Source organism: Ceratosolen solmsi, unplaced genomic scaffold (assembly GCF_000503995.2).
Source record: "Ceratosolen solmsi marchali unplaced genomic scaffold, CerSol_1.0 scaffold45, whole genome shotgun sequence".
NCBI lineage: Eukaryota > Metazoa > Arthropoda > Insecta > Hymenoptera > Agaonidae > Ceratosolen > Ceratosolen solmsi.
In genome coordinates, this window is record NW_011948436.1 from 2314128 (window position 1) to 2342005 (window position 27878).

The following is a 27878-nucleotide window of genomic DNA, read 5'->3' on the forward strand; positions in this document are numbered from 1 at the left end:
GCATTAATTATTATGGGAAGAGTAGATTTTTTGATGATAGTTTATTAAAATGCTTCATCGCGAAAGTTAATACAATTGAGCACGTTACGTTTCAGAATTCAACAAATATTTGGCGACTCGAAGAAAAGGTAAAGAGCACTTATAAGTCAGTTGTAGCTTTGCAAGTCGGCTAAATAAATGTTGTTTTGGTCGTTGGGCTGAGTGCGAAGTTTAATGTGCCCGTTGGATCTCAGCTGTCCCTTGTTCGCCGTCATGTTACGCTGATATAATCTCGTTAGTGGCGCTCTGAGTCACTGATACGGGTGGTTAAGACGGCTTGTTTATCTTTCTAACTGAGTTAAATGAGTCGCGGGCACCCGAAATGGTACATTTCTATTTTCCAGTTTCTCCTATGCCCTCTGCCTTTCTCATTTTTATAAAATTTTCCCGTCGTAACTAGTCAGTCCCTTTCATATTGTCCAAGTGGTATTTATAGATTCATTCTACTTCATACTTTCGTTGCCTCGTCTAATCATTAATCTTGCCGTATTGTGTTGCATAAGCGACGAATCTAAGTGACGGAAGTAATTTATATAAATCCTGATTCATTCATATTTAAATAAATCCGATTTACAGCCTTTTATTTTAAATGCTTTATATATATATAATCAGATGTCTTTCTTATAAAGTAAAACGTAATATAAGTAATAAAACTTTTGAGAATATCTAACGATAAAAAACTTGATTTGCTTTGATATATTTTCACGATAATAAAGTATTTTTATCCATTTGTCCATAATTTAATAGAAATAAATAAAAAGCTCTTGTCAAATACATTATGTAATTTAATTTTGTACACCGATATTTTTATAACGCTATACTAAATTTATTATAAATCCACAGCAGTATGCAATCATAATTACCAACGGAGAAGTAAAATTATATATAATTGTTTATTAATTAGCCATTGCATACAAATCACATCATCAATTTTCGGCAATTTCATTACGTAAATATTGACATGCATTCTATATAAATGCTATATAATATATATGGAAAAACCCTTATTTCCGTATTTTACTAGAATCAACAAAACTCCTTGATAACAAGTTTTTAAAACTTTCTATAAAACGTACATGGCATGGAACTTTTAAGGAAAATTTAAATTTAAATGTTTGCCAATTATAAAGATGAAATATGATAACCGAGGAAAAGTAAGAAATACTAAATAGCTTCAACGATGAAAATTAAATAACATATATATATATACGATATATTTATAATAAATTTTGTTTTATAATGAAAAATATGATTAGACTTAAAAGATATTTATTATTGTAAGATAAATAACTTTATACCGCAAAACCAAAAATGTAAAAAACATATTAATTTCATTAGTTTAATTCGTAGTAAATGATTTATTATCCAGAAAATTAATTCTAGATTACAATATTTATTTGGCAATTACTTAAAAATTTCCTAATTTTAGGTTTTTAATGGAAAGTAATCAATAATCGACACCTATTTCTCTTTACATATTATTTCATGCGAAATTAAGCGATTTGTAAGCCAATGATCAAATTATCGGATATTTAAGTAAGTAATGCATAATATAGATAAAGGACGGCTCGAATAAAATTTCTTTTACAACCTCGGAAACTGTTAGGTATGCAATATTATTCATGACTCGTGTGGTTCCTAAGCTTCCTCGGCCAAGGTGGTGCCCTAACGTAGCACCGAATTCTAAACTTCAAACTTCTCCAGGTGAGGTACGAACGATTAATTTAATTTGTAACTTAAGCTAAGATATCTCTTGCGTGTGACGACTCTTTACCACATCAATTCATTCGGCCACCCTCGTTTGACTAGATAACGATGGCGCATGTCCGGGCCATGTCTAGTCAACCTCGGAATTTACGGCTCAGTCAGAAATGTTGAAACTTTACTGAATGCGAGACTCGAATTGTTTTGTCTCTCTCATGTTTGCTCTTTGATTTTAAGAACATTAGTGTTAGGCTCGATAAGCGGCCTGGCATGCTCCAGAGTTGTTGGGGTTACGGCAACATTTCTATGATTCATGAACGACGAAAATTCTGTAACGCTATCGTTATTGATTCAGCACTTCTAGGTGCATTCGCAAATGGCGGAATTTTACTCTCCAGCTTTCATTATTTACTATTCATTCGTTTATTCATCTTTTTAGCAAGTCCTTTGTCCCAGTCAAAGTTCCGATTTAAATTTTGTTATTATTTCCCAGTAAATCATAGTCGCATTGAAAATATAAATATAAATATAAATATTGAAAATATCAATTTATATTTTACGTTTATTTTTCACGTTGTTTCAGATGAAATATTCTCCGATTAAAAAGATATAATGCGAAACGTTAATAATAATATAATTAGCGCATGGCATTCCATGTTTTACAAATTTATATTAACATAAAAATGGTTAGAATTTCAATTTACACGTTTTAGATTAAGATAAATTAAATCACGTTCAGTTATTTCATACCGAATATTTAGCTAAAAAAATATTAAAACAACAATAATTATAATGATAATAATAAGAAGAAGAACAACAAGAAAAATAATAATGAGTTGTGGTGAAAAATAAGATATTTCGAAAAGCTAACAAATTTTTCCAAGATTTCACGGGCCAACACAACGAAAATCAAATACATTGTATAATTAAATCATAGTTATAATCGGTAATTGGCAATAAAAAATACAATACGTAATTTTGAGTTTAATACTTTATTCAGATCGTAGGCTAGTAGGGCAAAAAAAAAAGAAAGACATTTGGATAATTTATACCGGCACGAAAGTTTATACTGGTTTGTTTCTTCAACGTATAGCGCAAATAAATGTGTCGGTATTCCTAACGAATTTCTATTTAAAATGAGAGACATTGTCCTCAGCTTTATAAAAAGCAAGACAATGTGGACTATTGTATATCCGTTTAAATTGATGTCATTAAAAAAGAAAAAAAAAAGAAGAAGAAAAAAACGACCCTCGTTTTAAATGTACGTGTGATGTTGTTGAAGCCCAAAGTATAAAATAAATGCACAGTTGGTTTATCGCCTTCGCTTATCCAAGAGGTACACTTTAATCTGTAATATAAAACTGATTACGAGATAAAGAATTCAAACGGAAGAGTGTCATATAGTTGACTGGATTTAACTGCAACGCGCATTTTCCTACTACTACTGACAATGCCAAATGTAAAATCAATTTTCCGTCCTCTTACTTTTCAATTAAACACATCTCGAATGCTCTCATCCTTTATAAGGTTCGACGTTACTTTCCGCATTTAATTGGCCGCGTAGAGCCCTGTGTCTCAGGATTATTCGCCAGTCCCATCTTGCCGACGGGTAAGTTGTTCACGCGGGAATTAGCGAGGCGCTCTGGGCGCTAAAATCAAAGCGCAATTAATAATGTGCTCTTGGGTATTAAATCCCAAGAGCTCGTGACTAAGTAATCAATGTCGTAATGATAATGCGCGACGAGGGCTCGGCGGCGCGAGTCGAATTATTTGGTACAAATTTTTAAAATTTTATTTGATACGTCTGTCGTTGGACGTCAAATGTCACGTGTGTGAATTCTTTTATCAACTCATGATCAACAAATATAGGAAAGCAACTTATTTTCTGTTAGACAGCGCCGCATCTTCGTAAAAGAAAAAAAAACTCGCATTCATAAACTATTATGGAAAGATAAGATCTATTAGTAGTTGTAATAAGTAAGCGTTCGATGCTACAAACATCTCCCTATCGCCAAGTCCATCCCACTTCGTTATCAAAGCATCGCTCCGCGATTTTTCCAAGATCTACTGTACCCGGAAGCTCTCAAGCCCCGAAGGATATCCAATGGTTGAGCCAACAACATTTCATCTCGAAAAAGGAAAATCGACAAAACTCGCCGCTAGGCTCTATTTACCGTCTATACGCGAGGCGTCTCAACGCCCATGCGAGCCCAGCTTCCCAGAATCAGCGATAGAGGTTATCGGAAAAGTGTGGGTCGTAACCCCTAAGCGTTTTCCGATGCATTTGCGTATCTCGTGCCATGGGTGCGGACAGCGGCTCAGGGCTCCGACGACTCGCATTTTCCGGCGCAAAAGCGAAATATAAGCCGAAAGCCGCCGCTTGCGATGCTTGCCAACGTCATTACGACTCCACTTGCTCTCGGTGGCTTCATGTCGCGCGTTTAAAAAGTGTCGCGCACTCTCGTGGCACATGTCGCGCGCAAAAGTATCTCGTTTGCTTAATGCTTGAGAATATTGTAAGGTGACAAAAAAATCAATGTTCTCAGTGCATTGGGAGATATTTGTATTAATGTTAATGACTTTTTCTATCCATTTATCCACAAATGTCAACGACTACCTTTTTGTTCCTGATTTCAAGTGAAATTTAAGCAATGCAAGATGAATGCATGTGCAGAGTTGCTTTTTTTAAACACTTTTGCCAAGGAGAAAATAATTAATTATTGAAATATTTATGAAATAAATGACACATATCTTGCGTAATGAGAAACTATTTTTGCATATATAATAAAAAAAGGACTTTTCGTATGCTCTTATATTTTCCTATCGTTTATTAACAAGATTGTCCATATATCACTTTTGATTATTTTATTTATCGAAATGTGTATTAGTGTATCGTATAAAGTAGTAGATCGTGGAAAATCTTATCGCGAACCATTATAAATATAACACTAACGTTTTATTTTATAAAAAATGTAATTACATTTTTATACAGGACTATAGCCTAACAATTCGTTTAGCGTCCGAATTAAAATAGCTTGAAGTACCATTAAGTCTTGAAGGATCGAAAGAATATTCAATCGGTCGACAATAATAAATGTTTGCTTATCAGACGAATATTAATGAAGTTATTTAAATAATAATATTTCATCGCAGGAGGATTGATAATATTATTTGAGTTGAATAATTATTTTTCATAGTGAATAATTGATTTAGTTTTCTCATTAACTTTGCTTTTCCTTAAACAGTAAATATTTTCTCAGCAATTATATCAAGTGCACTCTTTGTTTGCATCGAGACAAATTTCATTCGCTTTGTAGTGTTACGTTAACATTGCAACTATAGTGTTGTATTCTTCTATTCGATAACGAGTGTAAACATAATGTGAATTGCAGGATTCGAACATTTTTGTGCAAGTACTATTAAAACTTGTGCTTATTCTTTACAAGCTTCCCTAAAGCTTCGAAACTCCTTGATCCAAGCTTTTGAAACATTCTCATTCTTGCGATTTAAGAAAGCATAAAGCCTTTTAATATAAAATAATAATAATAATAATAATAATAATAATAATAATAATAATGTAATTAAAACGGGTAATAAAATTTAATTCAATAGTAAATTGATGTATACAATGTCTTTATTACGTTTAAATTGTTTGATCTTGATCACATCGATATGGCAGTCATAATTCCAAATACATAACAATATCCCTAATATAAATAATTATTTCAAAGAAAAATAAATATAAATGAATAAAATGGATAGGCTAATATAAATAAATATGCTAAAATTAAATATAAATTCTTCCCAAATCGTAAGCAATATTCTAAAAATACACAAATTTCTTGCTCAAAATTAATTTAATGATTAGTCATATCGTGTATTATTTACTCTGCGCAAACATTCATTATCCAACTTAGTCTAAAAATTATGAAATAAAGCTTGTAACTTTCATTATTGAAGGTAAATTATGATGAAACATTCACAATACGAATTATTTTTTTTTCTTTTTAATTCAACTTCTCCCGCTCTCTATTTGCGGAATAGTTTTTTTTCTCTGTTTTTCCTTATGATTTTCAAGTAAAATAGTATGAAAATAATCTTCGACTAAAGAGTATGGAAACTTCACCAACAATACAAATAATAATATGACATAACAATTACTAAGTGCTTTATCACTGTAGAAAAAGTATTTTCCTCATACGGGGCATCGTTTTTAGCTTATTTTTAGTTGGATCTTAACAAACAAGCAAGCTAATTCGAAATAACGTCGTGCATAACGCCAGTTGGCCCACAATTTTCATCAGACACACCTGCGCTCGTAAACTAAATTTTGTCGCAGAAAGCCTGCTTGCAGTCTGATAGGTACTTTGTCCGCTCTCCCTCCCACAAAATTTTCCTCGTCCAAGTCCAACTCACTGTCCGATTAATACTTGCAACTCCCGGCTGTACAACGCTACCGCAACTTCAACGTCGTCATTTGCTAATTGAAGCAATAATGTCGATGATGGAACTTTTTCGCCTTGGTTTTTTTGCAAACAGATCTTTATACCTTACCGTTATTGTTGTGTAATCAATTTCTTTGCTCCGTTTAACAAATTTTTTCATTTGCGCCGTTTTACAGAATTCTTAGAATTACACCTACGGACGGTAGTACCTTCGGACACCGACGGACCAAACTATTTTTAAAGACTTTATTTTTTACCGCTTAAAGTTTTTCTTCGTATTGCGCGCGCGCGTTATATATATATATATATATATATATATATATTAATAATATAAAATTATTGCCCAAATTTTTCACCAATCCTCATTTCAATTCAAATGCAACAATTAAATTTTGCTTAATACTTTTTGACTTTGTATAAAATCAATAAAAACATTTTATCTTTAAAGGAGATGTTGCATTTATTTTTCAATATTCTAAACAGTGTAAGGTAATTTAAACGACGTCGTGAACATAATAAAATTTTCATTTTATCTCTAATTAATTATCTAACTAATTGGTGAGCAGCATTGAAATTATAAATTTAAATTGAAAATTCTATTTACTGCTTTATTATTCATTTTAATAGTCAAGAAGTTTTGGACATAGATTTCCCTTACGATTCATTGTGATTACCTTACCAACAAATGTAAAAGCTTCGCCTTTCGCCACAAGCATTAATAATATTATTATTTTCATAAAAATGATTCGCTAAAATTCAACAAATGCTGTATAAAATAATATCTACAATATAAACAAAGAAAGCATGAATTCTGATCAACAATAAAATTAAGCGAGATGCATTAATTACGTATTTTACTGCAGTTTTATACGATGATAAATTATCGGATATTCTATGATTAACTTAAGGATAACACAGAATTTTCAAGAGAAACATTAAAATGTACGTAAATACGGAAAAATTTTTATCATAGAGTCATTATAAATTTTATATTTTACCTCCGACCTTGTTAAAAACTTAGACAAAAAACTTTTGTAGCAGTCGATAAGAGAAAAGTCCTTGCCGTTTCTTATGCAGTGAACAGTGAGCACCCGATTAAGGATTAAAATGTAAAAAAAAAAAAAATAGAACAAAAAAAGATAAGCGAAATAAACTCTTATGCTCCTTTGTTTCTATAACGAATAAACTTAATCTCTAAATTATTCGATAAATTGCACGAGCATCTTTGAATAATTAGGATAACTAATTATATTTATTGATAACAGCAACTGAACTAATATTTTAAAATAAACTGAAAAAGTTTATCTTAACGTAATTATTATTTTATTTTCATTGCCTGCTTTTATATTCATAATGCAATTAAATAAAACAATACCTAATTTACTTACTTTGTCGGATATACTTTATTACATTACCACGTACTCTTAAACAACATAAAATAACTTTGATAGTTAATATTTTTCATAAATGCTTTATAATTAATTTAAGGAATTACAGCAATTGATATTTACAACAATATTAATTTATGTATTTAATAACCCTATACAATACTAATTAATGTTTATGTGCAAAAAGTATCAAGTATTAATATAAATGATCTATTGCTACTTATAAAACGATATCCTCGTCGGTCTATGAAGTAATTCTTCTCCTAAACATCTATAATATATTGACTACTACGCAATTATTCATGCGAGTCGGAAAAAAATATTCGGATTTATGCAAATTACACATATTTTTGCATAAGCATACCATCAATAGTTCATCGTAGAAAATTTGTACAAAATATTGTTCCATATCAATCCAACTATCGAAGAATAGAATATATACAATTTTACGAAGATTTTTAATTAAACGTTCCGGAATCCTTTCAATGCTCCAAATAACGAGAGTTTGCATAAAAGGAATATTTTGAAAATTAAAGACTCGGATGTTATGTACACTCGACGCGTCTGATAAAAATCGATATTTCACTATGGTCCTCAGTTGCATAGAAATGATACAATATGAATTTCATCGTAATAATTGTCGAGGATAATATTTAATCTTCCACTTATATGAATATGAATTGTTCGCATAAAAAGCATTATAGTCTTTATCAGCGTAAGAAGCGTCCTAGCCTGATAATCAAAATCAGACTTTGAAATTTTCATAATTGAAGTAGCGGCATAATCGAGCCTTTCAGTGTAAGCTTCTGTGCACGAGATTCCGAGGTTTGGTGAGCTCGGTTTTCAAAGCCTTGGCATTTTAAAATACAGGATGTGAACTTACAGGTGACGATCCGGGACGATGGGAGACCACCGCTGTCGTCGACGACGCGAGTTGTTGTCCAAGTCGAGGACGTCAACGACCACAGCCCCGTGTTCGAGGAAAAGTTTTACATAGTTCAGATTCCTGCCACGCCGGCTCTTGATAAGACACTTTTCCAGGTACGTTCTGAATCCCCAGTACTAATATTAGTAATAATAATTTAACTCGTTGATTTTCAACTCCAAGAATAAATCTCAGACCTCGCCAGTATCACAAATGCCGAATTAATATTAAAATTAATATTGTTGTGCGCTCATGTTCTTTGCTTCTTTCACAATGTACAAATGTATTTTAAGCAATCGAGCACTGGTATGTATTCGTTAGAGGTGCGTGTGTTTCCCACTGAGTTATATTATAAAAACTGGTGTTGGATTAATTACACTTATTTGTTTTTTTTTTTTTTTTTACTTTTGACTTTTTATTATAATCCCCGATGAAACGAATAATGTGCTGCAAGCTATGTAGCAAATGTAAATATATTTGAGCAGAGTGCAAAGCCCTTGTTTATATAAAAGAAAAAAATTAATTATAAGTAAATTACGTAGTAGCCACGATATTTCGGATTTGACAAAAATTACAATTGAAATGTCGCTGTACGTAATGATATGTAATTGAAGCAGTTTTTATAAATCGCGCACGAGGATTATTATAAGTAACTGCAGTTCAAGGTGAGCTGCACTTCAATGATTATATTTTCAATTATATCGACGGCATAATTTAGAAAATTATGAATGCCATTTAAATTTAAGTACTTTAGAAAGATACTGAAAGCATCGAGCAATATCAAGGGAAATTTGATGCGATAATACCTATTTATTGAATAAAACATAATTATTTCGTAAACATATCTAGTGAAGTTATATTTGAAAATACTATTGAGCAAAGTTTTGCTTCTCTTGATGCTTTCAACATGCTAAATTGACCGTACATGGATACTCTGCAAATCAGCTGCGATTACAAAGTTAAAATTACAGATAATAAGAATGTTAGAAATTCGTTGAAGCGTATTGAACTTAAGCGTACAATTAAAAAACAGAACGAAGAAGTACAAATGGAGAAAAAGAAATAAAGGAAAAACTTTTTATGATAGGTCGTTGTATCAACAATGTTTAATAAGAACATGAAAAATAAAACATGGCGGAGTATTCGTGTAATTCATATTTTAGACCGTATCTTCGATAAATACAAGCTCGGTATCTAATTTCCATATCGCTTCATTAAAATTTCCTTCAATATTAAACGTACTCATCTATTAAAGTATCGAAAAAAATAAAAAAAAAATGTATTTCAAAAATTAAAAACAAATATAAATTTAATCTATATAATGTAACGCCTATAAGTAAATTCAAATAAAATGGCTTTAGTAGGAGCTTCGTCTCTCATCTATTTCAATAATTACATAAGCTTTAAAAGTGGATAGAATGATGGAACAATTTCAAAGTAATAGAAGAAAAAAAAATCATTTTTATAGCAAATCTTTTAAAAAATTCTTACGAGAATAATTAGTTCTCATTTTAAAATCGAGCTTACAAATACATTCTGTCAGTCATATTATTCTAGGCTTCATACAAAACTGCATACAATGTAATAATGAATTTTTCAAATTCAAATTGCGCATTGTCTTATTGTAAAATGATTTTCAAAATTTAGATGAAATAATTTAGTAAAGCATATTTCGTCTGAGTGTGCCTGAGAGAGAGAGAGAGAGAGAGAGAGAGAGAGAGTAAACTGTGCTCACTTCAAAACTTCAATTAGTCCTCTGCAGTTTCAATGAAACTAAAATTTAATACATCCAAATAAAGGAATAAGTTCTTTTCTCTTCGAATATTATTTTTCATGAATGAAAGTGCCTTGTAAAATTCAAAATGTAATAATAATGTGAAAGTAGGTATTTTAAATGTATACTTCAAAGATGAGCAGAAAACTCTAGTCATAGGATTTATTTTGCATTTGCATTAAGCTTTTAATTTTTTAAACATTGAATTTAAATGGTTTAGATATAAGTGAAAGGTATATTATGAATAAATTATTACTAGGCCAATTAATTATTTCACTATCGATATATTGATTTTAGATAAAAATAAGCATAACATCGATAAAAAATTTGTATTTATAAAATGATGTAACTAAATATTCGAATCATTATTTATGCTGTAAAACACGTTGAAGCATATTTAATATAATACATTACGGAAAAATAATTAAAATATTAATTTAATATATCATAAGATTGTTTTTTAATGCAAATAAAATATTATATTCGTTTATATCATTATTGAATATTTCAAGTTCGATAATTGGATGAAATGCATATTATTTTGCACCACATTATTAGAGTTTTTATAAAAGCACTATATAGTGGAGGATAGATTATTCTAATCACTTTTTCACATAAAATATGTCTATATTTACATGAAGCAATGGTCACACAGGGATAGTATATTTGGATTTATGTAAATTTGAAATGGATTATTAAAATTACACTTGCTTCTTCGTAGAAGAAAATAAAAAATAATCTTCAAACAATTCGGTTTAACGGTTTTACTTTCATCGAAGTGTATACATTGGAAATTTATTATATCCATCTACTTTTCACATCAAAAAACAATTTATGTTTTTCTTTAATTTTCTATATAGGCTATTTTATATTATCGAATGCATAATTTATGTAATAACTATGCTATATGAAAAGCAATACGTAAAAATGAAATGAAAAAAAGATAATATTCTCAAATTTAATTAAAACTAATTGATTTAAACGTTTTGTCTAATATAAATAAAACGATAATGTACATTTGAATTTTTCTTTACTTTTCAAGATTTTTCTATATATATATATATATATATATATATATATATATATATACATGCATTTATATTAACAGTACAAATACTGATTTCAATTATAATAATAACAATTCCAGTAAATTGCGAATTTCATTATGCATTAATAAATTTATATCAGTATATACGGGAAACATTAAAACATCTTTTTACAACGCCAATATATTTATTAATTGTAAAATAATATTTAAATATTAAAGGACTATTAATCGTAAAAATACTGATTTAATATTTTATAAATATCAATATTTTAATAATATTCATAGTTTTTACATTTTCATCCCCCATCTTGTTTTAATGTTTACTTTTTGTTTTAATGGCCTAATGAATCAATAGTTAAAATTTTCAGATTCTTTATACATACAAGAATTTCAAAAATCTCTTGTACTCCATGGAGTCGGAAAAATAAATTTTTACGTCATATTTAATAAATTAGATTTATTTCAATTTTGAATTTATTAAAAGTTATATGAAGATTAATATCAAACTGCAAATGTAAATATAAATTATTGCGCCCATGAATTTTATAATAAGCGAAAACAATGAATTAGTTCAATAATTTGTTTAATACAGTAGAAACATGCGGAATTGATTACAATATACGACTTTAAAGTCAGATTTCGAATTTTTACAATACGCTTTCTTTTGAAATTCACTGCTTTAATGAATAAAATAGAAATAGTTAATTACACTTTAAATAGATCGTTTCTTTCTTTCTGAATTATTGATTTCTTGAAATAACGTTATTATTAAAACACAAAAGTAAAAAATTTAAAAATGTTAATGTAAACACCTCTTTAATCTGATTGATCAATTTCATTTATTAAACATACATTATTACATGAGTAATGATTTAATTTTCATTGTATTAAGAAAGTAAGTTTGAAAAATCATCCATATTAATTATCCAATTTATTTATCGTTAATATATAGGAAGCTGAAATGAAATTCGCAACTGCCATAATAATCTAGATAATTAATATATTGGATTATAGAGATTAACAATTAAAAAATACCAAACATTACCTAGAATTTAATTTTTATAAAAAAAGTATTTTTTTCTCTAAGTAAAATTTTGTTTAAAAAAAAAAAAAAAAAAACTATGCTTAAATAAGATATACCGTAGGCTTATTGAACAAACTTGGATCATCAAATTAAATAATCTTATATTTGCAAATTTAATAATGTTTGAATATTATTTAAAATTTCCATTCCTCCACGTCTTTATTATCTGGTCTTTTATTTTATACGATACCTTAATGTATTCCATTGTGACGTGAAAAAAATTAGTTCATATTTTGTTCAATCGATTTTTGATAACGTTAAATTTAAATCGATCAGCTTACAAGATCAAATGTTCATTTGTTTAATTTAATTATACAGCATTCATAAATTAAAACTTCAATGCTATAAAACACATATAAAAAATAATTAAATAATTTATTTAATAAATTCAACGACGATATATCGAAATATGAAAGCGCGTATCGTAAATAATTTATTAATTTTTTTATCATTATTTCGAAAGCTCCTGTCGCTCAAATTTTCTAATAGAAGAAGAAATATCAATGGTCTATGTAATAATATTCACATTAATAAGTAAATAATTCATTGGTTATATGCTGAGGACGAGATAATAAATACATGTAAGACGATGATTGATCGTGTTGTTTTCTTTCTTTAATCCTCGACAGAAATCGGGAAGAGAACGGTCGCGGGAGTTGGACCTCTCGGTCGACGCGTTGCTTGAAAACGGAACTTGGGAGACCTTTAGCCCCGATGGCCTGTCAGGGGATCGTATCTTCAGGGTAAGGTGCCTTACCTTCCTGCATGTCTATTCTCTCATCACACATACGAGAAAGAAGCACAGCTGGTCGATTAATTCTAAATTAATGCATCTCCCACAGCGATGAAAAACAAAAAAGAAAAAACAAAACAAAACGGAACTTTATGTGAAAACCTTTCGGGCTATTTAGATACGTTTGATGTAAATTCGATATTTGTTACGCAATTGTAATTGGTGCATATGATTGTTATATTTTTTGCCATTGAGAAATCAAAGTTGATTGACATTGCTATAATTTATAATCTATTCAAGCAAGAAAGTCAAACATTCCTTAAAATCTTTAACGCTTGCTTACCTATCAGATGAATCTTTATTATTTACGATGGAATTGTGTTCTACACGCGCGCGCGCGCACGTACATACACACACGCACGCACGCACGCACGCACGCACGCACGCACAGTCAGCCACAGACAGGCGCAGACGCGTGTTTATGTATTCGACTTATAATGATACTAATGTAAATGTGTAATAGGTAATAAACGAATGATTGAGTTAAGCGAAAATAGTTTCAGGTGAAGGTATAATAAATTATACTCTCTTATCCGTATGAATTAATAATAGAAAACAATAGAGACATTGTTTGCGTCATTTGATAATTAACATAAATGATTAAAATTATCGGATATCTCATCTATATTAATAATAAACTATATTCAACTTGGACTTTAATCTATCTTTTTCTTTTATTTAATTAATCTTTTTATTGTCTAATTTTATTCTTTAGATATATTGTATGCATTTATTCAATTTTATTTATAGCATTTATTAAATTTTTTTATTGGTGTAGATTTTTGTGAAAGTTTAATTTAATCGGGCAATTTTTATAATAGTAGACCGATGTACACGAAGTAAATGGAGTGAAAAATTTTTTTAACATTGATAGAAAAAATCATTGCGTAAGCTCGCGAGCATCGCTGGACCTTTCTTACTCGCTCTACCAATTTTGAATGCTTTTCTGCTTACACAAACATAAATACAAATCTGTACATTCTCACCCATTCTTGGCCCCATTCGCATACACGCACGCACACGCTCTAATATGCACTGATACACATCTGCTTTGTTCGATTAACTGTGTGAATCCGCCTTAGGTAGGCAAAACTTGGTTTTTGATTGATATACATCAAATATTACGAGAAAACGAGATGCGTGTGTATGTGGTTATGGATATGCACATATGCACACCTGCATGTACACACAATCAGGCTCTGTATACCAAGTCAGTGGCAATATGCTTTTAAATAATGTTGATTGTTTTACAAAAATTTAGATACTGAATATGTGGCTGTGGTAAGAGAAAGATTATTACTTTAAATGCTTGAAATATCATGTCTGTTTTCAATCGTTCAAATCAGAATTCCTTGCACCTTAATCTAATGAGAAATATGCGAATACATGCAAATATATCTATTGTCAAGAACAATATTTCTTATATAATAACATTTCTGTGTGGTGTGCGTGTGTGTGTGCGTATGTGCGTGTGCGTGTGTGTGTGCGTATGTGCGTGTGCGTGTGCGTGTGCGGTAATAGTAATGATTAATATGCGTGTGAACCGATCGTATGGTTAGATATTCGAATGAGACTGATTGTAAATTTCATTCGTAATACAAACTCAGAAAGATTTATATATAAACTTCTGATTTTTCGTTATCGATCATTCGCATTAGAAAGGTTTTTAAATTTTTATGAGAAATTGAAATTAGGCTTACTTAGCTTGAAGTTGAAATATATTGCTCATTGAAATTTCACTTCATTCAATGGCTATTACCATCAATCGCACGTACAAGAGCGAAGTAAAAACTAATTTCACATTAATATAAGATATGAAATTCTCATATTTTATAAATGCGTATTAAGTCGTACCTTCGCAAATCCGCAATCGTAGCTTACTCTATCTCCTTAAAATATCACCGTAAGAGTCTTTACCATTTATAAATGCGGATGGAGCATTAAAATCACAAGCAAATGCATCTTTTATGTATAGAATGACACGTGTATATTTGTATGAAAGTTGCATTCGGAGTGCCGTCCCGTGTTTGGCCGAGGTGGCAAATAAATTAACACGCCAATAGATAAAGTTTAACTGATCCATTAAAAATCACCGAGTATACAGCGTTTATTATGTACAGTGTGTTACATTACGTGTATGCTTGTGCCTGTACTTCTTGTACGGCCGGGAACGTGATTGTCGTCTCAATAAGGCTACACAGGAGAGTAATAAGCGCCCGTGTGCTCTCATCGCCCTCTGATATCTCGATAAGTGACAAAGACAATTTTGTACACTCTAATAACGCAGGAGATGTTGCCAGTTGGAGAATCGTAAGAGCAACTCATTAAAATCCCAGAAGCCGTAGGGAGAAAGCTCCGCCGTTGAATAAAATTCAATGGCAATGCTGCGTACCTTTGAATCAAGGCCGGCTGTTTAGCCGCTCTCGTTCGATTTTGATACAATGGTTATCCCCGACTTCTCGTCCTGGCAAAAAGTCTTGCTGGCACGCATTGAATTCCAGAGGGAATTACGATTGCGCTACCGGGCAGCAGCCTCTCTGCATTTTCAACCGCGTGAATTCTCCGGACACTTTAATGCTGCTTCGCACGAGCCTATGTGGGGAATCTAATAAGCCTTACCCCGATCCACCCACCGCTCCTGCCACCTCTCCTCCCCCCCCCCCCCACCAGGAAATCCACAATCGCGTCAATGGCATTGGCTCGATGAAGAATTCGCGCTTTTACTCTCGACTACACTTCGGCATGTACTCGAATCACCGGCGGCGCGCATCGCTTTGATTTCTTCTCCTTTTTTTCTATTTTTCGTCGTCGTCGTCGTCGTCGTCGTCGTCGTTATTGTTATTTTTATTGTTATTGTTGTTGTTGTTTCGTTTTGTTTTCTTTTTTTCTTTTTTGTTTTAATGGCATTGAGCCTCCTTTTATTTCAGCCATGTTATTTATATTCGTTAGCGCATACTCGATGTAAATAGACTGTTACGCGCGAGCGTTTCTGCTCTTATAGGGCGTAAGTGCTCGAATCGATACACTTGGTTAATCGAGAAGCCGCAACTACTGTAATTTATTCGCTTTATTTGGCTGTTACACGCATTGCGCGCATGCTGATGAATATTTGATATTTACTTTACATATGTATTATATCCATACGCACACGCACGCACGCACGCACGCACGCACGCACGCACGCACCAAGGAACATAAACAAGGAATATTTTAACACTTTTCTTTTCGTTTAAGTAATTTGATGTTTATTAGAAAAATAATATTAATGGTTTTACTGGAATATGTATCAATATTTTTTTGTTTTTTTTTTTGTCGTAACTTGATTCATTACACATTAGAATGAGAAGGTTCTCTCCAATTTTATAATTTCTAATTTAATAATTTCAAGTCGTTTCTTATTTCTTAGTTTTAACATCATAACAGTTACTCGTAGTTTTTTATATGTTACTTTTCATAGTAAAATAAAAAAAAAAAAAAAAACAAATTGAAATCGAATAGACGATTAATATTGCATTCTTCTCGTAGGTTTTAGCACAGGACGAAGATATCGGAAAAAATGGAAAAATTCAGTACAGTATTAAAAGTGGCAAAGGTAAAGGAAAGTTCAAAATCCATCCCGATACAGGAATGGTATATTCGCAAAAAGGTTTCGAAGCCGGCCAGGAATTCGATATGATCGTAAGTAATAATTTTGCATATTTAAACGTATTGTTTCTATAATTGAAAAATATTGGTATAAATTATTGTTTATTAACTATTTGCCTGATCCACGAAATATCATATGCTTGTGAGTAGAAGATTGTTTTTTTTTTTTTTTTTTTTTTTTTTTTTTTTTTTTTAAAGGAAAAATTGCTAAAATATTCATACCAGTTATGAACTTATATTACATTGTAGCAAAGAAAATTTTCATCTAAATTCTCTCCATTTTGCAAACAGCGACTCCAATCTTTAACAAAAATCTAACCAAAAAATATTACATACTTTTTGTAAGGAAATTGAAGAATATGGTTCACTTTAAAAAGTAATGAAATTTAAAAGATACCTATTCTCGTCGCCAACCATTCCTTGAATAAATGCATGCAACGTCCCATAAATATCTAAGATTGTTAACATATTTAAACTTCGTGCCAGATACGAGCTGCGGATGAAGGTGAGCCACCGCGTAGTCACCAAGCAAGAATTACAGTCCAGGTCGTAGAGACTCCGAAAGAATCTTTGAATGCTCCGGTATTCAAAAGCGTCAACCAGAGCGTAGAGGTAACGGAGAGCGATAACATCGGATTTTTGGTAGCCCTTATGCAAGCAACTGATAAAGACGGTGACAGTCTCTGGTACGACATTATTGGTGAGTTCGAACTTCCCACTACCCCCTATCTCTGAATATCCAAAAGTGTTGTATTTCTCAAAAAAGAAATAAAAAAAAAATGAAAAAATATAGAATGTACGTTATTAGAGAAAGAGAGAGAGAGAGAGAGAGAAAGTAAAAATGTAAATATTGCACGTACATATGAAGGTGCAAGCTATTTTTATACGACTCTTATCGCTTCTTATTGCTTATACGTAACAACATTATGTTCAAAGCCGGAGATCCACGGGACGAATTTGTTATTGGACGAGACAACGGCAACGTTCTACTGGCAAAGCAGTTGGACTGGGAGACGCAGAATTCTTACAACCTGACGATTTGCGTCACAGATGGCATCAACGAGGCACTAACCTACCTCCTAGTCAAGGTTATTGACATCAACGACCACCGACCAGAATTCAGCGAGTCCACCTACCGTATCGAAGTTTCGGAGAATGTCGTGGAGAAGGGCGCCTCCATACTCCAACTGCATGCCGAGGATCGCGACGAAGACAAAAAAGTGTTTTATTCGTTGCACAACGCGCAGAACCAGGCGAGCCTCGAAATCTTCCACGTGGACTCGTTAACGGGGACCATCAGTCTGAACGAGGCCCTCGATCGCGAGACCATTCAGGAACACGTGTTAACGGTGATGGTGAAGGACCAGGGCACACCGGCCAAGAGAAATTACGCGCGAGTCCTCGTCACTGTCCACGATCACAACGATCACGCGCCCCACTTTATAAGCGAGATCATCCAGGGCAAGGTCTTCGAGACCTCGCCTATTGGCACCGCTGTCGTTCAGGTCAGCAATTCAGATTATTTGTACGCACGCTTAAATTAAATGACGTAACTGATATCAATTGCTTTCGTCTCGTGGAATATTTGTTCATGGTGTATTTCATTGTCGCGCTTACGAATGCCAAACCAGCCAGCGGTTATTAAATAAAATATTCTATTATTCTTGTCGATGCGATATTTGTCAATTACGTGCATTTTCAGGCATTTAGACGATAGTTCAATTGAACTAATAAAAAGTTATTCGAGTCCCCTTGTCGTAATAATACTGTGTAGAGATTTTTTTTTCTCCTTTTTTTCTATTTTTTTTTTTTTATTGTTTTATTTTTGTCCCCCTGCAAATAAAATTCAATGTTTTGTAAGCTTTAGGAAATATTTTAATAACATTATACAAAATTCATTTATTAATTCATTCATGAATTTCATGAAATATTGATCAATTTCATTTATTACATACGTCAACGATAGAATAATTACAGTCTGTCACAATCAGTTATGTTATTCTTTAAATAATTTATTGCATCTGTTATTCTTTAAATAATTTATTATACCGTATATCTCAATTTGCTGCAATTATAAATGTTGACGATAATTGGAGAAAATTCAAATTCGAGATCATTCAAATAGCCGTATATTGTATTTTATTAGCTAATAATTTCTAATCAAATAATTTTTAAGCTAATTTCTTATTAAAATCAATGCTTTACTGATATCGAGTGAGGAAAGTAAATTTCCCTTGAAACTAACTTCGATTAAAGAGCAATTCATAATGACGAATTAGTCATTTTGTGTGAGTAGTCGGCGGCACGTTTCGTAGTACATTTAATATTCTCAGACTTAACATTCCCTTATGAAGTCATGAAAATTTAATTGAATTAAACATTATCGTTTCCTTTTCTTAGCTAAACATTGATTTTGTTAAAATAAAATGTATCGCTCAATATATTATGTCCAACGCCAATAAACTCTATTCTAGTCGCCATACCCAACACTTAACATTATTAACGCATGTTAAAGCGTAAGATCCAATGACAACACAACGGATCTCAAGTGCATCCAGTCGATCCCAGTAGCCACACGGATAGGCCGATCGATAATGATTAACGATGCTCGTTATTGGCGTAGAAGGTGGAGCGGAAAATTATCGGTGAAGCATCGTAATAACCGACATGATCGTTGATTTACAGGTAATAGCCATAGATCGGGACCGAGGTGAGAACGCCGAACTCACGTACTCGATGACCTCTGGCAACGTCGGCAACGTCTTCTCCATCGATCCGGACCTCGGCCTCATACGCGTCGCTCGCGAGCTCGACCTCGGCTCCGCCTCCGAGTATATCCTTCTCGTAAAGGCGACGGACCATGGCTCTCCCGCACTCGCCAATAGCATACCCGTACACGTAATGGTGACGATGGCCGATAATGCGCCGCCACGCTTCGTCAGGAACGGCGCGGAGTTGGCTGCGGAAATCTACGAGAACGAGGAGCCCGGGAGCTTCGTAAAGCACATCGAAGCGCGTTCCACATCGTCACTACAGTTCGAGATCGTAGCTGGCAATCCGGGTGACGTCTTCTTCATAAACCCCAGCACCGGCGTCATCAGCACCCAGGAACAGCTCGATTACGAGATGCTCAAGTTTTACAATCTGACGATTACTGCAACGAGTATGGCCGGGGCGAGCGCGCACTGCAGCGTCATTGTGCACGTGCTCGACAAGAACGACAATGCCCCACGATTTATCCAGGCTGTTTATGTTGGGCAGGTAATTCATAATTATTTTATTTATTTATGATTGTTATTTTTTGTTTATTTTTTGCATTGTTTTACTAGTCTTTTATCATTTTTGCGACTGTCAGCGTGGATGAAAGGATGATTTATTGATTTATTTGGCACGTATGGTAATTTGAGGAGAGACTGTGCGCAGTGCATCGAATGCACAAATAGAGAGCGCTTATTGATGAGAATACAAAATTAAATATTTCTTCACTTAACGACTCTTTTAAAAATTCCGAAAATTGCTTCAATGATCAAACGCATCCGTTCGTTCTCTCTTTTAAGGTAAGCGAGGCTGCCAACATTGGCTCCCTCGTCTTTAGTAGCAACAGTACGAATTCCCCCCTTGTCATTAAGGCCGAGGATGCGGATTCAGAGCTCAATGCCCTCCTCAACTACGACATCGTCGAGGAACTGCCAAGGAAATACTTCCACATAGATTCCAGTACAGGCGCCATTCGCACCGTCATGCTCCTGGATCACGAAACAATACCAAAGTTTCAATTTCATGTGAAGGTCTCCGACCTCGGCAAGCCCAAGTTGTCGTCCGAAAGTACGGCCAAAGTGATAATCACCGTCACTGACATCAACGACTGCTCACCTAAATTTCAGCAATCCGATTACAACGTTACGGTTCTATTACCAACTTGGAAAAACGTGGCTGTCTTAAAGCTGGAAGCTGTAGATCTCGATACAACTAACGCCCTCACCGCCCAACCATCCTTAAGGTAATTTATTGACTCTAAAATTATTCGATCGATGTGTGCATACGTATGTATAATGATTATCGAAGAGAAAAATTTTATTGTTAAATCTGAGCTGTTGGATTGGCAATTCATAGGTAGCGATTGAACGGATATTGATTGTATTGTGCTTTGTTTTCGGTGCTAAAAAAAAATTTATAATCTATTTTATTTCAGGTATGACTTAATAGATGGAAATCAAGGACACGCTTTCCGTATAGACTCCGACAGTGGTGTGCTGACGATTAACAATCCCGATCTCATAAAGAAAAACTATGTGCTGCATGTGAGAGTTTCCGATGGCAAGTTCTCGAGTATTGCTCAAGTCAATATCAACGTCGAAAAATCCGAGAATTCGGGCCTTGTATTCCAAAAGGACATGTACGAAGGGACTGTCTTGGAAAATTCAACGAAAATCACGACCGTGGCGGTCTTGAATGTTTTAGGCACCGCGTTAAACGAACACATAATCTTTAGTATATTGAATCCTACGGAACTGTTTGTAATTGGGATGACTTCGGGTGCTGTTAGTACAACGGGCGTACGCTTCGACAGGGAAGCTTGTGATAAATATGAACTAATAGTCGAAGCTAAGAGTCAAGTACCCAAACAAAGAGTTGCTCACGTTATCGTTAACGTCACAGTTTTAGATATCAACGATAATTGTCCGATTTTCGTTAATTTGCCATATTACGCCGTGGTGTCGGTGGATGCTCAGAAAGCTGACGTCATTATGAAGGTAAGCAAGACTAGTTTTTAAGAGTCAAGGGCCTTCTTAGGAGTCAAGAATAACAATGTCGAAGTAACACGTGTATACATTTTGGAATATTTGCGCAGGTGCATGCTATTGATTTGGATAGCGGGGACAACGGAGAAGTCCGATATGAACTGAAAAAGGGCCATGGCGAGCTTTTCAAAGTTTGCCGAAAAACTGGAGAAATATCGTTAAAACAAAATTTGGAAGGCCATAATCGAGAATATCAACTGACCATCGCTGCATACGATGGAGGTAAACGAAGTAAACAAATTTTACATTAAAGCTTTTATCGAAATGTCTACAATTATTGCCTCTTGAAATTATTAATATTTTACGTTTATTGTAGGTATTAGTGCTTGCTCGGTCGAAGTGCCAGTCAACATTAAAATCATCGATCGCTCGATGCCAGTTTTCGATAAACAATTCTATACAGACAGCGTTCTCGAAAGTATCGAAGTCCACTCGCCTCTTGCTCTCTCCATTCAAGCCGAATCGCCCTTAAATAGAAAATTAATTTACAGTATTACGAAGGGCAACGATTTTGAAGAATTCGCATTGGACTTTAACACAGGTATAAAATCATGTCATGTTGTCATTGAAATAAATTAGAATAATATGATTAATAGTTATTTGAAAAGAATACGATAGGCTGTTAATGTAATTAACGAGTATTTAGATAAAAGAAAATTATTATTTCATTTTTATTAGTCGATAGAGCGCACTTTAAGCTTGTAATTATGATTTCATTCCCTTTCATTAAGTTCATCAATAATGGATAAGATATATTTTTTAATACACGAGCGCTCTTTCGATCTAAGAGTTTTTTTTTTTTTTTTTTTTTTTTTTTTTTTTTTTTTTTGAACGAATTTAAAGAAACTCGGAAATTAAACTTGATTTTTTTTTTATCTCCCTATTTCGCAGCCATCGACAGTAGCAATGGTCCTTGTGAGTATAAAAATGAAAACAAATATATCGGTCTACTGTGTTGCTGTATACCATGCTATAGTATTGCTACATTTTTCCATGTGCGCATGATTGTCTTTTCAATTTTGAAACATAACTCAATGACTCGCGCTTAAAATATTAATAAATCGACGTAGCATTTAATCGAAAGAATCTATGAAAATTTGCGGTCTCCAAGTAAAACGTTTGAATTATTTCATTTTATTGAACGATACAAAAATAAAATACTCGCAAAGAAATTCAAATAGAATGTCATAATTTTTCCTTTATTTTGTGCATGGATGAAATTTTATATTTGAATATAAACTTCCATTATAAATAATAAAGTTTGTTTCTTAAACTTATTTACACACTATGCTAAATTGCCTGCTTTACTTGCACGATAAAGAATGTCGGAGTTTCGAAACTTTAAGCAGTCGATTATATTAATCACTTAATCACATTAAAAGTTGGAAACCTTTTAAATCATTTTTTTTTTCCAAATTAAAACTCTTAATTTAGAAAATTTCTCATTAATTATTAATAGAAAATAATCGAATGTGATTTTAAAATGGTTTGCTAAATCATCAATTATAAATGCAGCATCGAAGTATTAAGTATCTCAGTGTCATTGTAATGTAATGCACGGAATTTCATCTGCAATTACCCTAATGATTCACACGTACAATTTAAAATTTATTTTTTGTATGATTATAATTCATAAGGAGGTAACAAATGCATAAAAAAAATTTTTTTTATCTATTTAAAAAATGATTTTAACAGTTTTCCCTTCATTACAAGATAGAAAAATCAATTATCTTTATACCGCAATTAACAACTCACAACTCATTACCGTAACGATTTACATTTAGTGTTCAGCTTTATTTTCTTTTTTTCTTTCTTTTTTTTTTTTTCTTTTTATATTAAAAATTTGTATTGTGCACAGCTATATAAATGTGTAAGTGTGTTTTTTTTATATCTATTAAAAAGTCTTTCTATCTATTGCTTTCTATCTTTTTTTCTTCTTTTTTTCTTTTAAGCAATAAAAATCATATAGATATACATTTTAAACATTAAAATTCTGAACAGAAAATTTGCTTGAGAAATTATGAAAATTTATTGAAGTTTTAATATTTATAAAAGTTCTTATTATATTATTATAAGCCACTTATGCTTATGTACATTAATAGAAATAACGAAATGTTTTATTTCGTTATAAAAACAATTCCTTTTCTTCTTTTTTTCCTTTTTTTTTTTTTTTTTTTTCAATGTAATTTTCTGTACAGCAATATACAATGACAAATTCACTACATCTGATTTTAATAATATGCTATTAGGAGACGTAAACATTATTGGGTAAACTTGTTTTTATACAAATTTATACTACATTATTCATATAAAGTATACAAACAATGGCTTAAATAAAATTATGAAAACTAACAAACAAAATAGTATTTTTAATCGGTAAATTTAGTTTCAGCATAGACCAAAGTTCTCTCGATTATATACTTTGCGTACTTGTGAAAATGAATATGATATTTCATAATAATAATATCCAAATAATAAGCTCCAAAAATATATACGAAATTGCAAAATTTACTCGATAATTCACTGCGTCTTCTATTGATATTAATCAGTGGGCGATCAGTGGGTAAAATAATTATCATTTCCCTTGTCAACAGGTGTAATTTATGTGGTGGATGAGCTGGATTACGAGAAAAAAAAACAGTACGAGCTTACGGTACGCGCGACAGACAGCGTCTCCGGCGTTTACGCCGAGGTCCTCGTCTCGATCCTCGTGCTTGACGTGAACGACTGCCCGCCGGAGTTCAGCCAAGACTTTTACAATATCTCGATCTCGGAAGCGGCGTTGTTTGGCACGGAACTGCTGCGCCTCATCGCGCGCGACAACGATACCGGGGTGAATCAGGAGGTGCGCTACGCGATCGAGAGACAAACCACGGAGGAGCTCGGTGACAATAGTTCCGATCTCTTTCACGTGGATCCCGATGAGGGCATCGTTTATCTGAAGCGCTCGCTCGATCACGAGAATGCGGATTCGCACCACTTCACGGTCGTGGCCACCGACCGGGGCGTCCCGAGTCTCTCCAGCACCGCGCACGTTTGGCTCAGCGTTGTCGACATGAACGACAATCCGCCCCGATTCGAGCAGCCCTCCTACAGTTGCACTTTGTCCGAGGAAGCCGAACGCGGACAGTTTGTCACAGTGCTCACGGCATCTGATCCGGACGCTCTCGACGTTAAACTCATCTACACCATCGTCGGAGGAAACGACCAACAGACCTACAGTATCGATCAAAGCAGCGGTGTCGTTACTCTCCTCAACATGCAGAACTTCGCCGAGCAAAAGATGAGCGTCCTAAATGTATCGGTGAGCGATGGTGTCTACACGAGCTTTGTCAGACTGAAGATCGAGATCTTACCGGCGAACAAGCACTCGCCCAAGTTCCCGAATCCCGTGGTCGAAGCGACGCTTTTGGAGAACCAACTGCCTGGGAGATTAGTAGCGCGAGTCCTCGCGACCGACAAGGACTTTGGCGAGTACGGTGCTATTTACTACTCGATTGTCTCCGACTATCTCACGGAGTTGTTTTCCATTGATCGCGAGAGCGGTGAAATCACAACAAAGAAGCTCTTCGACAGAGAGGAAAAGAAGCTATACGAAATACCGGTGATGGCGAGCGATGGAGGCAGCAAGTCGGGCTTCGTCATCGTGCGCGTGAAAATCATTGATGAAAATGACAACGCACCTGTGTTCTTACTTAGGGAGTATAAAGCCTGCATACACGGCAATTTGAGCCTTAATTCGATATTCCTAAAGATAAGGGCTCAAGACATCGACGAGGCTGACTCGGCGAGAATCGAATATTCCATTTTTGAGCCTCAGAATTCAAAGACGAAGAATATTTTCGGCATTAATCCGGATACCGGTGCACTCTTCCTCAAAGAGAATCCAAAACCTTGGGGTGAGTTTCGAGAGCTGAATGGTTTGGTCGCACTAATCGCTGTAATTATTTCTCTCTTTACTGCCGTTTCAATTATAAGTTTCTCGATTTATTCATAATTAATAAAATTGAATTTCTATCTAAGAGCCAATTACACTTAATTCAAATAAATTAACAAATAAGCTAATAATTGTACTTTCAGAAAACCAATTGTTTCAACTTTTTATCCGAGCGCAAGATAGAGGAGTGACCTCGCATCATATGGACGTGCCTTTGGATATTTACATAATGGGTCCGGAGGATGTGCCACCGCTCTTTGAAAGAAAAGACGACAAATTCTTTGTGTCCGAGTCATCAACGATTGGGACACCGATCACACGACTAAAGACCGTCACGAATACGAACGGCACAGTAAGTTGTCGGCTGGTCTCCGCTGGTGAAAACTTCCCATTCTCCGTGGACCCAAAGACCTGCCGCGTGTACTTGTCAGCAAGCCTAGATCGCGAAATCAAGGACAACTACATGATCGGCGTTCTGGCCGAAACGGACTCGAGTCCACCGCTTACCGCCCTAGCCGAGATAAGCCTACAGGTTCTGGATGAAAATGACCACGCGCCGAAATTCGAAAGCAACCCGTACAGCATCGCCGTCGCCGAGAACACCGAGGAGGGTACATCGATTTTGAAAGTCATCGCACACGACAACGATCTTGGGAGCAACGGGGAAGTTCGATACTCTTTCGGCTCCGATATCGGCGAATTAGCTAATGTTTTTACGATCGATGCTTACACTGGCTGGATTTCCACCTTAGTGGAACTCGATAAGGAAAAGCAACCGGAATATAAACTCCAGGTATTTGTCACTTATATCACTTATTTCGCTCTGCAACATTCGTAATTACATATTACAGTTCTCCTTTTAATATTAACTTGTTAATAATTAAAGAGAAATAAAAAAATAAAAAGAAAGGAAGATGAAGAAAGAGTACATTATACCGCCGAAAGAATAAAATTACAATTGTCACTTTTTACATTGTGTTCGAAATATTGTAGGGATGTAATTCTTGGCTCGAACTGCCAATGCTTCGATAGCTTAGTTTGCCGCTCGCCCTAGCAGACGCTCGGGAAGAGAGTGAAATGTAGGTGGATGGGCTGTACAAGAGTCGTGAGAGTTGGTTAATTATATATTTATTATACAATTTATTAGACAATTTACAAATGGGTGGTTTTGAATTTTCTTGAATCTAATGTGAAGATACGCTTCTTGTATAGGAGGTGTCACTACACAAGATGCCTTGAGATAGTTGAATTGATGAATATTGCAGAGATAAATAATTACTGCGCACTTCTGGTTGGAGAGTGTGAGATAATCTTGTTGGTTGTCTTATGCCGGTTCTGCCGCCGGCTGACAATAATTGAAAAGATAATATGTATCAACGTACTTACAGCGATGTCGTAATTCAATCTCTGATTCAGCGGTGAGGCGGATACAATTGTACGGAGCAAGACCACTGCGTGCGGCATGACTTTTATACTCACAAGGATGCACTATTCTTGATCTGATCTGGTGGTGAGAGGGACACAAATTATGTGTGGCGTGACTCTTATACTCACCAGCACTATTTATTCTTGCCTTGAAGTACTAGCACTTATTTCTGCATTGAGTGAATTTTTTGGCTTGGTTTCCGTGAACAATTAATCTCTGTTACTTGACCTTTCCCTAGACTGCTCACTCTCACTCTGTGTGATTTGTCTTTTTCGGAAGAAAGGCCCTTGGCTGCCCACGTGGACTGCGTATTCCAATAATTTCACCGCGAACAGCGACTTTTCCCTGTCTTGTTCCCATCTTTAAGGCCTCTTGCCATGAGTCCTCACTCAAGGAGCTTCTGGCCTTAGTTTTCCAATCAGGGCGTGATGAATGTGCACGCCCTTTTCCCACTTCATAAGAAATTAGGCTTAGACAATGAGAATATCGAAGGAGTATGTTTGGCGGCAATGCGTGAAGTCGAAAGGTTTGCCCCTCTCCGGGACTCATCGTGGTGGGGGTGATTTTCAATCAAACGTCTTCGCTTGGCCTATGCAAGCAGCAACGGTTGTCGTACTTGACAACAATGCATGCGTATGCCCTTGTGGCATTGAAGGCACACGTGCGACGCATAATGTCGAGAGTCGCGCGTGCCGAGTTTCGGGTTGCAACGGATTTTAAGAAATATTTTTCATTCAATTGTTTAGAAATATTTTAATCCTCAAAATATACTCGTATAAACAGTCTAGTCGGGTTTTGATGTGAACTCTCAAGGATCCTCATTGCATTCAAAACAATTACTGCGTCTTTAATACGAAAGGCAATAAAG

The 27878-nt window shown here is 34.1% G+C and overlaps 1 protein-coding gene across 1 annotated transcript in view; it reads left to right on the forward strand.

Moving 5' to 3' along the window:
* The window catches only part of kug (FAT atypical cadherin kugelei), a 133534-nt gene that overhangs the window by 96309 nt on the left and 9347 nt on the right, over nucleotides 1-27878 (forward strand). The window contains exons 6-18 of the mRNA XM_011503250.1: nucleotides 8462-8617; nucleotides 13037-13150; nucleotides 16726-16878; nucleotides 17332-17545; nucleotides 17782-18350; nucleotides 19531-20106; nucleotides 20403-20845; nucleotides 21038-21599; nucleotides 21698-21878; nucleotides 21964-22188; nucleotides 22539-22562; nucleotides 24242-25546; nucleotides 25728-26377. Of these exons, the coding sequence (XP_011501552.1) occupies nucleotides 8462-8617; nucleotides 13037-13150; nucleotides 16726-16878; nucleotides 17332-17545; nucleotides 17782-18350; nucleotides 19531-20106; nucleotides 20403-20845; nucleotides 21038-21599; nucleotides 21698-21878; nucleotides 21964-22188; nucleotides 22539-22562; nucleotides 24242-25546; nucleotides 25728-26377 (5172 nt within the window). The remainder of the gene's footprint in view (nucleotides 1-8461; nucleotides 8618-13036; nucleotides 13151-16725; nucleotides 16879-17331; nucleotides 17546-17781; nucleotides 18351-19530; nucleotides 20107-20402; nucleotides 20846-21037; nucleotides 21600-21697; nucleotides 21879-21963; nucleotides 22189-22538; nucleotides 22563-24241; nucleotides 25547-25727; nucleotides 26378-27878) is intronic.